The sequence below is a fragment of the Lissotriton vulgaris genome, chromosome 7 (genome assembly GCF_964263255.1).
Source record: "Lissotriton vulgaris chromosome 7, aLisVul1.2, whole genome shotgun sequence".
Lineage (NCBI taxonomy): Eukaryota > Metazoa > Chordata > Amphibia > Caudata > Salamandridae > Lissotriton > Lissotriton vulgaris.
The window spans coordinates 1764436255-1764448495 of record NC_141695.1 but is presented as its reverse complement, the minus strand read 5'-3'; the positions used below and the strand labels follow the sequence as shown (position 1 = coordinate 1764448495).

Genomic DNA, 12241 nt, shown 5'->3' with positions numbered 1-12241 from the left:
AAAAGCTGCTTACATTTGGATCTCTGCTGTAGGGAAGTAGAGCGTGGACTATACCGCATGTATGTTCAGAGGCGAGATGTTCCACAAGGTGACTCCTTCACTGAGAAGTATCCCAACTAACAGTTGGATCGCCTTTGTAGGTTAGTAGAGCGTGGACTCCTACTCAGACATGAAGGGTTATCTAGTCATAAGTTTAAGATGAGCTCAATGAACGGCTTTATAAACCAGGTAGAGGCCGCATTCACATAGAGGGTCTGTCCTCACTTTGTCCTGATGCTGGTGGAAGCCTATGATCAAGGACCGTAGGAGATTCCATTCCACTGTTCATCCACTCACTGAAATCTCACCCATTCAGCGACATGTGAAATACAAGCCTCCTTTCATGTACTTCAAGAATACAATAACATAACAATAAGATAATATAAGAGAAATTATATAGCAAATAAAATGGAGGAAAGAAACAAAATAAATGCCACAGAACAAAAGTCACATTAATACAGCTTGTATCAATACAATCCAGGTATGTATCTTCTGAAGGCGTCTTATAATGTTTCTTTTGTTTGCAGGCATTAAAGCATGGAGATCAGGCAACATACGACCACCTGCGAAGGTAAGCAATGGGAAACGTCACGTTCTTCTCCTCACTGCAGTATCTGTACTATCTCAAGCTGCATAGAAAAGCCATAAAGAAAGCCCAGTATCACACAAATGGAAAGAATGACTGAGGCGATAGACCGCTCAGGGTGGCAAGGGGGGGGGGGGGTACTACTGCTGTCCTCCTCTGCAATGAAGATCTTAAAGGCTGCCTAGTGCAACACACCACCTTTGCTCTATGGTGCACAGATGTGTGCATGCTCATTTGTGTAAGACCTATACTGGAAGCCTACCCTTCCAGTAAACATTCTGGCCTAGATTTACTGACAATTCCGGCAGCAAGGCAAGTTGCTGAGCTGTGTTATGTGAACAGGAGAGAGCTGAACTGCACCAGAAAAGGCCCGATAACTGCTGAGACCTTGTATACAACTTTCTCTATCCTATCATGTGTGGGCTTAGGGAGACTGGGTTTGGGGATTAAAGTTTACAGACTGAGCAGAATGGCTATACCCATCCCCATCCTCTGACAATGTTCTGTACGTACGTCCTGAGGACTTCACTTACGGGGCAGCCTCTGACTCAAATATTTATCTTTACATCTGTGGCTTTACCTGAGGGGGAAGCATGAGGCTGACCAGAAGCAGCCTCCAACAATAAGGACACTGCGACCTGCTTCCTAATGTATCCACTGAGGGGACGAGAACGGACGTGAGACTGTAAGTTACTGGTTCACCCCTCAGTTGATCAGCACAGAGTAAGGCTCAGCACCAGCCTCACATTGAGGACAGAACTCCCTGATGGGCACCCTGGGGGGCAGTGTGCGTATGAGAATAATAAAATGTGGGCACATCTGGATTTCATTACAAGACTGTGGTCTGGCTAGCGAGTTCACAACACTGTATACAGAGGTATGTGAGTTATGGTATTGTTTGGCGGGGTGCAAATTAACTTTAACTTACAAGCAAAACTTTTGAATTTCTTATGTTTGTGTAGTTTAAGTATTTTGTTTAGAAATAGAAAATAAATAATATTAAATTATATTTTAAATAATAAATTATGGAGCAGGTCATCATGCCTGCTCCTCCTGCAACAGTACTCCCATCCAGCTCGTCGGCAGTCCACTACTGCCTGGTAGACCTGCTACCCTCTGCAAGCCCTCTGCTTGAACCTCACTGCTCGATTCTTGCCTTCTATTTTGTTTTTTCTGCTTGTTTTTCTGCCCTCTGTTTTTCTGGTATCTGTTTTGCCTGTTTCTGCTCTGTTTTGGATTTTTCTGCTTGTTTTTCTGTGCTCCGTTTTTCTACACTGTAGTTAGCCTTTTTCTGCTCTGTTGTGCATTTTTCCGCTCATTTCTTTCTTCTTCCCACCGGTTTACTCCTTCTGCCATTTACCTTCTTCTGCCACCCAAAACGGGGCTCTCCCCCCAGGACCTACTTAATGAAGGCTGCAGTGCGGCTGCGCAGCAGGCAAAAGGCATGTGCAAAAGGCATGTCTGTCGCTACCTGTCCTCGACTGGATCGCTCCCAGCACCAGGAACCTTGGCCCTCCCGTCACCCTCCACTACACTGCTGAGTAGCTCCTGAACCTAGACCAAACACATCAAAAGAACAACTGCTGCACCGCCTCCCCACAAGCAACCAAAGGACCCTTCACCTGCCACCATTGCTGTTTCTCATGCAATACAATATCTACACAAGATCCCGCACCACACCTCCCCTAAAGGCCATGTAAAACCCGAAACTTCTCCAAAGCATCTAGCCCGATCACTCTGCAAACAGGCCACAGCAATCTCCTCAAACCCTGACGGCTACAAGATGATACACTGCGACTACACTAACAAACACGGGGGAGGCATTGCCATTATCTTCAAGGAAGACATCAGATTCATTGCCAGCAAAGTGAGACCACACACTTCTCATAGATTACCTCAACTTCCAACTACGGACCAATGCCAAGACAATGATGAGAGGCACCCTCGTATACAGACTTCCAGGACCTTGACCAGCTTTCTGCAATGCCATCTCCCTCATCCTCCCCCTAGCCATCGAATCCTACTACTGCGTCCTACTCAGAGACCTCAATTTCTACATCGATGAGCCCAACAATGCTAACTCTACCACCCTAATGGAGAACCTGAACAACATTGGCCTCACCCAACTGGTCACTGAACCTAAGAACAAAGTTGGGCACACACTCAATCCCATCTCCACCTCCTGAGACAGAGTCAAATTCAGCCACATGACAGAACTCACCAGGTCTGACCATGCCAACGTTCACTTCACCACCTCCAGTGCTCTTCACACCATCAGAAAGCATCACAGCTCCCACCGCAGCTGGCGTAAGGTAACAGAGACACAGTGGACTTAGTCCCTCTGCACCAGCCAACCCGATGCCTCATCAGATCTAGGACAGGCCACTCGGAACTTCTCTGCGTGGATCACCAAATGCATCAAAAGAGTCACCCCGACAAAACCAGCAAAAAACCACCACAATCTCAAAACAAGCAAACTGTTACACCCCAGAGGACAGAACCACCAAGCCCAACTGCTACTGACTTGAAAAATGATGACAATCCTCCAGAAATCCCTCCGACAGAGACGCTCACAAATAAGCCCTCAGCAATTACCATCTGAGAATCAAGGAAGCCAAGAGAACAGCCATCACAGCCTGCATTGATATAGCAACTAACCACAAGAAATAACTATACAAAATAGTTAAGAAATTCTCTAACCCAGCAGCCACATAGAACACAATTCACCCCACTCAAGAACTCTCGGACTACCACAGCAAGATCGCCACCAACAACTTTGACACCCAACCCACTGCGCTCAACATCAACAGTCTCAGCCAACCAGCACACGCCAGCCAAACAATCACCACATGGTCGCCACTGACCACACAGACCATGATGGCTATCATGTCATCCATCCACTCTGGGGCACCCACTGACCCCTGTTGCAACTGGCTTTTGAACCTCAGAACCAATCAAATCAGCAAGGAACTCACCAGCATCATCAAAACTTTCATCACCACAGCAGCCTTCACGGGCAGCTGGAAACACGCAGAGGTCAGACCCCTCCTTAAGGAATCCTGCTTTGACCCCAGCAAACTCAAATATTATCGCTCAGCTGCGTTCAACACCATATCCGACCACACCTCATCAACAGACTCTACAACATCAGCATACAGCAAAAGGCCCTCAAGCAGATTGCCTCATTCTCTACAGGATGCACACAGAGCGTCTGGCTGCCTCCCTTCACGTATGAACCCAAGAAAATAGTAAGCTGCATACCCCAAGGATCATCCCTCAGCACCACCTTGTTCAACAGCTACATGACCCCCCTCGCAGACATTACCAGATCACACGGCCTCAAAATAATTTCCTATGCAGACACCGATCATCTTATCCCCCTGCTCACCAAAGACCCCTCCACCACTAGAATAAACTTCTGCAACGCTATGACCAATGTAGCCAACTGTATGAGAGACAATTGCATTAAACTCAGCTCTGATAAGACAGATGTGCTGATCTTTGGGAAATAAGAACAATTAATGCAACAAGAAGGCCTGCTGGTACCATGCACTATCCTCTTGGTTTTTATCCAAAAAACCCCAGTTGAGAAAGAATAACCAAAGCTGAGCGAATATATTCTGCGTGATTGCATTCGATTCATACAATAATGCATCAACAGATGTCAAACAAAAAATAACAATCATAAGGTGTACGCTAGGTTTCTGAGTTCTTTGATGCATAACATTAATTATTTACAATGATGTACAAAACTCAATGCAACAAGGTTATGTTATACAAAGATTTAGTCAAATAATTCTTCATGGGTAATGAATATGTAGCCCGATGCATTTCGGGACAAAGAAGACCCTTCCTCAGGGGAAAACCTAGAACAAATATTCTCTGGTTACTCATAATGTGAAGAATAAAATGGTGGAACATATATACACAACAGCTAGAAGTTTAATTAACTAGAAGTGAGGGACGGGAGATGTAATCAGCACCCCATATAAAATCAAAGAAAGAAGAGGTATAGGTTCAAGAGAACACCACTAGTGTGGTCACATACAGTGTAGGATAAAAGAAAAAGAGATTGTGTTAAGTAATAAAAGAACGTCAATACCTACGCTAATGATAAGATGCTACAGTTCGATAAACGGCCACCAGGTAGAGGAAATGATAGCGGAAAATAATTCGGTACAAAAGGGGGTGGTAATGGACGGAGCATCTACACCAATCAAACACTCACACCCAGTCTAAAGATCTGGGTTTAATCCATCACCGTTCTTTAGTTCACTCTGCCACCCCAGTTCAGACATGGCTATATGCAAATCAGTTTGACCCTGTGCCTCATGGGAACAGTCCAGCCCGAACTGCCAAGCCATGCCTTCCCTGGACCGGAAACAAGCTTCAGAGGACCGGTTTCTGGCATTCCAGCCGTCTTCAGCCCGGCTTGCTTGAATCCAGTGGCAAAGTGAGCAAGGGACTCACGTCTGAGCATACCCTGCCACACTTATGGCAGACAAAAGCGGTACAAAAGGGGGGTGGTAATGGACGGAGCCTCTGAACCAATCAAACACTCACACCCAGTCAAAAGATCTGGGTTTAATCCATCACCGTTCTTTAGCCCACTCTGCCACCCCAGTTCAGACCTGGCTATATGCAAATCAGTCTGACCCTGTGCCTCATGGGAACAGTCCAGCCCGAACTGCCAAGCCATGCCTTCCCTGGACCGGAAACAAGCTTCCGAGGACCGGTTTCTGGCATTCCAGCCGTCTTCAGCCCAGCTTGCTTGAATCCAGTGGCAAAGTGAGCAAGGGACTCACGTCTGAGCATACCCTGCCACACTTATGGCGGCCAAAAGCGGTGCAAAGGGGGGTGGTAATGGACGGAGCATCTGAACCAATCAAACACTCACACCCAGTCAAAAGATTTGGGTTTAATCCATCACCGTTCTTTAGCCCACTCTGCCACCCCAGTTCAGACATGGCTATATGGAAATCAGTCTGACCCTGTGCCTCATGGGAACAGTCCAGCCCGAACTGCCAAGCCATGCCTTCCCTGGACCGGAAACAAGCTTCCGAGGACCGGTTTCTGGCATTCCAGCCGTCTTCAGCCCAGCTTGCTTGAATCCAGTGGCAAAGTGAGCAGGGGACTCACGTCTGAGCATACCCTGCCACACTTATGGCGGACAAAAGTGGTACAAAAGGGGGGTGGTAATGGACGGAGCATCTGAACCAATCAAACACTCACACCCAGTCAAAAGATCTGGGTTTAATCCATCACCGTTCTTTAGCCCACTCTGCCACCCCAGTTCAGACATGGCTATATGCAAATCAGTCTGACCCTGTGCCTCATGGGAACAGTCCAGCCCGAACTGCCAAGCCATGCCTTCCCTGGACCGGAAACAAGCTTCCGAGGACCGGTTTCTGGCACTCCAGCCGTCTTCAGCCCGGCTTGCTTGAATCCAGTGGCAAAGTGAGCAAGGGACTCACGTCTGAGTATACCCTGCCACACTTATGGTGGCCAAAAGCGGTACAAAAGGGGGTGGTAATGGACGGAGCATCTGAACCAATCAAACACTCACACCCAGTCAAAAGATCTGGGTTTAATCCACCACCGTTCTTTAGCCCACTCTGCCACCCCAGTTCAGACATGGCTATATGGAAATCAGTCTGACCCTGTGCCTCATGGGAACAGTCCAGCCCGAACTGCCAAGCCATGCCTTCCCTGGACCGGAAACAAGCTTCTGAGGACCGGTTTCTGGCATTCCAGCCGTCTTCAGCCCAGCTTGCTTGAATCCAGTGGCAAAGTGAGCAGGGGACTCACGTCTGAGCATACCCTGCCACACTTATGGCGGACAAAAGTGGTACAAAAGGGGGGTGGTAATGGACGGAGCATCTGAACCAATCAAACACTCACACCCAGTCAAGAGATCTGGGTTTAATCCATCACCGTTCTTTAGCCCACTCTGCCACCCCAGTTCAGACATGGCTATATGCAAATCAGTCTGACCCTGTGCCTCATGGGAACAGTCCAGCCCGAACTGCCAAGCCATGCCTTCCCTGGACCGGAAACAAGCTTCCGAGGACCGGTTTCTGGCACTCCAGCCGTCTTCAGCCCGGCTTGCTTGAATCCAGTGGCAAAGTGAGCAAGGGACTCACGTCTGAGTATACCCTGCCACACTTATGGTGGCCAAAAGCGGTACAAAAGGGGGTGGTAATGGACGGAGCATCTGAACCAATCAAACACTCACACCCAGTCAAAAGATCTGGGTTTAATCCACCACCGTTCTTTAGCCCACTCTGCCACCCCAGTTCAGACATGGCTATATGGAAATCAGTCGGACCCTGTGCCTCATGGGAACAGCCCAGCCCGAACTGCCAAGCCATGCCTTCCCTGGACTGGAAACAAGCTTCCGAGGACTGGTTTCTGGCATTCCAGCCGTCTTCAGCCCAGCTTGCTTGAATCCAGTGGCAAAGCGAGCAAGGGACTCACGTCTGAGCATACCCTGCCACACTTATGGCGGCCAAAAGCGGTACAAAGGGGGGTGGTAATGGACGGAGCATCTGAACCAATCAAACACTCACACCCAGTCAAAAGATCTGGGTTTAATCCATCACCGTTCTTTAGCCCACTCTGCCACCCCAGTTCAGACATGGCTATATGCAAATCAGTCTGACCCTGTGCCTCATGGGAACAGTCCAGCCCGAACTGCCAAGCCATGCCTTACTCACCATGACTCTGAGGATACAGTGTGTACCGAGAAGAACGGCGCTTGAAGTTTAAAAGCCAGAAGGACCCGGGAAGAATGCGGAGAACGCCCGTATCAAGTGACAATGGTAAACACAGAATAAGTGTTGTCAGTAGTTCAAAATAGGAAACTACTCAAATAAAAGCGGATGATAATGCATATGAAGTAGACAAAAGAATGGTAATAAAGCATAAAGTCAAAGAACAGAGGACGATGCTAAGAAAAATAATAATGGCGCAAAGAAACTGAAAAGATCTGAAAAACGAGTATGAAGTGCTAAGTAAATGCATGCGGCTGTAAACATACTAGACCAAGATGCACTTTAAAAAAAACGATACTATCTCCTAATGTGAATACTAGCATAGTCATGTGGAGAGCCAAAGAAGCCAAACAGGCAATGACACGGATACTCTTTGAAATGTAAGTGACTATTATGTTAAAAGGCAGCCTCCTTGAAATGAATGTGATTCAGACTGTGAGAATGAGAAACAATGAATCATAGTGTGGTAACATAAAGTGGACATAGATAATCGTACCATTGGACAAACAAATTTAAAGGGACAAGGATAGTGCAAAGATTACAAGAAACCATCATCTAAAAAGATTTTTTGAATTATAGGCATGCTGTAAAGAACAATCAACTACAATGATCATATGATAGTACAAACAGTTACTGTTCAACAAGCCATCAAAAATAAATTACCATGAAGGCATCTTTAGGGGAAAACACTGATGCAGTAGTGATCAATAAAAATACAATGACATGACACTGTGATGGTTTTATATGAAACAACTCATGTCTAGCCGATCATTAAGTCCGAAGGGCGTCGTTGTTTGAAGGTATTTCATCCAATATATCTCTCTTTGGAGAAGTTTTTTGGTGATGTCTAGCCCCGGGTATATTAATAAAGACTCTACAATTTGAAACCTCAATTGGGAGAAAACATGTCTTGATTCGTCCGAGTGTGTTGCTAAAGAGAAACCAAAGGAAATGATGGACGGAGCGTTGACAATACAAGCACTCACCCCCAGTGAACTGATCTGAGTTTAATCCATCACCGTTCTTTAGCCCACTCTGCAACCCCAGTTCAGACATGGCCATATGCAAATCAGTCTGACCCTGTGCCTCATGGGAACAGTCCAGCCCGAACTGCCAAGCCATGCCTTCCCTGGACCGGAAACAAGCTACCGAGGACCGCTTTATGGCATTTCAGCCTTCTTCAGCCCGGCTTGCTTGAATCCAGTGGCAAAGTGAGCAAGGGACTCACGTCTGAGCATACCCTGCCAACTTATGGCGAACAAAGAAAAACTAAAGGAAATGATGGACGGAGCGTTGACAATACAAGCACTCACCCCCAGTCAACTGATCTGGGTTTAATCCATCACCGTTCTTTAGCCCACTCTGCCACCCCAGTTCAGACATGGCCATATGCAAATCAGTCTGACCCTGTGCCTCATGGGAACAGTCCAGCCCAAACTGACAAGCCATGCCTTCCCTGGACCGGAAACAAGCTACTGAGGACCGGTTTCTGGCATTTCAGCCTTCTTCAGCCCGGCTTGCTTGAATCCAGTGGCAAAGTGAGCAAGGGACTCACGTCTGAGCATACCTTGCCAACTTATGGCGAATAAAGAAAAACCAAAGGAAATGATGGACGGAGCGTTGACAATACAAGCACTCACCCCCAGTCAACTGATCTGGGTTTAATCCATCACCGGTCTTTAGCCCACTCTGCCACCCCAGTTCAGACATGGCCATATGCAAATCAGTCTGACCCTGTGCCTCATGGGAACAGTCCAGCCCGAACTGCCAAGCCATGCCTTCCCTGGACCGGAAACAAGCTACCGAGGACCGGTTTCTGGCATTCAGCCTTCTTCAGCCCGGCTTGCTTGAATCCAGTGGCAAAGTGAGCAAGGGACTAACGTCTGAGCATACCCTGCCAACTTATGGCGAACAAAGAAAAACCAAAGGAAATGATGGACGGAGCGTTGACAATACAAGCACTCACCCCCAGTCAACTGATCTGGGTTTAATCCATCACCGTTCTTTAGCCCACTCTGCCACCCCAGTTCAGACATGGCCATATGCAAATCAGTTTGACCCTGTGCCTCATGGGAACAGTCCAGCCCGAACTGCCAAGCCATGCCTTCCCTGGACCGGAAACAAGCTACCGAGGACCGGTTTCTGGCATTTCAGCCTTCTTCAGCCCGGCTTGCTTGAATCCAGTTGCAAAGTGAGCAAGGGAATCACGTCTGAGCATACCCTGCCAAATTATGGCGAACAAAGAAAAACCAAGGGAAATGATGGACGGAGCGTTGACAATACAAGCACTCACCCCCAGTCAACTGATCTGGGTTTAATCCATCACAGGCACAGGGTCAGACTGATTTGCATATGGCCATGTCTGAACTGGGGTGGCAGAGTGGGCTAAAGAACGGTGATGGATTAAACCCAGATCTTTTGACTGGGTGTGAGTGTTTGATTGATTCAGATGCTCATGAGGCACAGGGTCAGACTGATTTGCATATGGCCATGTCTGAACTGGGGTGGCAGAGTGGGCTAAAGAACGGTGATGGATTAAACCCAGATCTTTTGACTGGGTGTGAGTGGTTGATTGATTCAGATGCTCATGAGGCACAGGGTCAGACTGATTTGCATATGGCCATGTCTGAACTGGGGTGGCAGAGTGGGCTAAAGAACGGTGATGGATTAAACCCAGATCTTTTGACTGGGTGTGAGTGTTTGATTGATTCAGATGCTCCGTCAATCACCACCCCCTTTTGTACTGCTTTTGGCCGCCACAAGTGTGGCAGGGTATGCTCAGACGTGAGTCCCTTGCTCACTTTGCCACTGGATTCAAGCAAGCCGGGCTGAAGACGGCTGGAATGCCAGAAACCTTTCCTCGGAAGCTTGTTTCCGGTCCAGGGAAGACATGGCTTGGCAGTTCGGGCTGGACTGTTCCCATGAGGCACAGGGTCAGACTGATTTGCATATGGCCATGTATGAACTGGGGTGGCAGAGTGGGCTAAAGAACGGTGATGGATTAAACCAAGATCTTTTGACTGGGTGTGAGTGTTTGATTGATTCAGATGCTCCGTCCATCACCACCCCCTTTTGTACCGCTTTTGGCCACCATAAGTGTGGCAGGGTATGCTCAGACGTGAGTCCCTTGCTCACTTTGCCACTGGATTCAAGCAAGCCGGGCTGAAGACGGCTGGAATGCCAGAAACCGGTCCTCGGAAGCTTGTTTCCGGTCCAGGGAAGACATGGCTTGGCAGTTCAGGCTGGACTGTTCCCATGAGGCACAGGGTCAGACTGATTTGCATATGGCCATGTCTGAACTGGGGTGGCAGAGTGGGCTAAAGAACGGTGATGGATTAAACCCAGATCCTTTGACTGGGTGTGAGTGTTTGATTGATTCAGATGCTCCGTCCATCACCACCCCCTTTTGTGCCGCTTTTGGCCACCATAAGTGTGGCAGAGTATGCTCAGACGTGAGTCCCTTGCTCACTTTGCCACTGGATTCAAGCAAGCCGGGCTGAAGACGGCTGGAATGCCAGATACCGGTCCTCTGAAGCTTGTTTCCGGTCCAGGGGAGACATGACTTGGTAGTTCGGGCTGGACTGTTCCCATGAGGCACAGGTTCAGACTGATTTGCATATGGCCATGTCTGAACTGAGGTGGCAGAGTGGGCTAAAGAACGGTGATGGATTAAACCCAGATCTTTTGACTGGCTGTGAGTGTTTGATTGATTCAGATGCTCCGTCTATCACCACCCCCTTTTGTACCGCTTTTGGCCGCCATAAGTGTCGCAGGGTATGCTCAGACGTGAGTCCCTTGCTCACTTTGCCACTGGATTCAAGCAAGCCGGGCTGAAAACGGCTGGAATGCCAGAAACCGGTCCTCGGAAGCTTGTTTCCGGTCCAGGGAAGACATGGCTTGGCAGTTCGGGCTGGACTGTTCCCATGAGGCACAGGGTCAGACTGGTTTGCATATGGAAGTGTCTGAACTGGGGTGGCAGAGTGGGCTAAAGAACGGTGATGGATTAAACCCAGATCTTTTGACTGGCTGTGAGTGTTTGATTGATTCAGATGCTCCGTCCATCACCACCCCCTTTTGTACCGCTTTTGGCCGCCATAAGTGTCGCAGGGTATGCTCAGACGTGAGTCCCTTGCTCACTTTGCCACTGGATTCAAGCAAGCCGGGCTGAAGACAGCTGGAATGCCAGAAACCGGTCCTCGGAAGCTTGTTTCCGGTCCAGGGAAGACATAGCTTGGCAGTTCGGGCTGGGCTGTTCCCATGAGGTGCAGGGTCAGACTGATTTGCATATGGCCATGTCTGAACTGGGGTGGCAGAGTGGGCTAAAGAACGGTGATGGATTAAACCCAGATCTTTTGACTGGGTGTGAGTGTTTGATTCATTCAGATGCTCCGTCCATCACCACCCCCTTTTGTACCGCTTTTGGCCGCCATAAGTTTGGCAGGGTATGCTCAGACGTGAGTCTCTTGCTCACTTTGCCACTAGATTCAAGCAAGCCGGGCTGAAGACGGCTGGAATGCCAGAAACCGGTCCTCAGAAGCTTGTTTCCGGTCCAGGGAAGACATGGCTTGGCAGTTCGGGCTGGACTGTTCCCATGAGGCACAGGGTCAGACTGATTTGCATATGGCCATGTCTGAACTGGGGTGGCAGAGTGGGCTAAAGAACGGTGATGGAATAAACCCAGATCTTTTGACTGGGTGTGAGCGTTTGATTGATTCAGATGCTCTGTCCATCACCACCCCCTTTTGTACCGCTTTTGGCCGCCATAAGTGTGGCAGGGTATGATCAGACGTGAGTCCCTTGCTCACTTTGCCACTGGATTCAAGCAAGCCGAGCTGAAGACGTC

General features: G+C 48.5%; 1 protein-coding gene across 2 annotated transcripts in view; it reads left to right on the top strand.

Annotated features, from left to right (window-relative positions):
- The window catches only part of LOC147706615 (uncharacterized), a 190873-nt gene that overhangs the window by 153336 nt on the left and 25296 nt on the right, over nucleotides 1-12241 (top strand). For both annotated transcript variants that reach the window (XM_086933105.1, XM_086933106.1), the window contains one exon: nucleotides 567-610. In XM_086933105.1, coding sequence (XP_086789231.1) covers nucleotides 567-610 — 44 coding nt within the window. The remainder of the gene's footprint in view (nucleotides 1-566; nucleotides 611-12241) is intronic.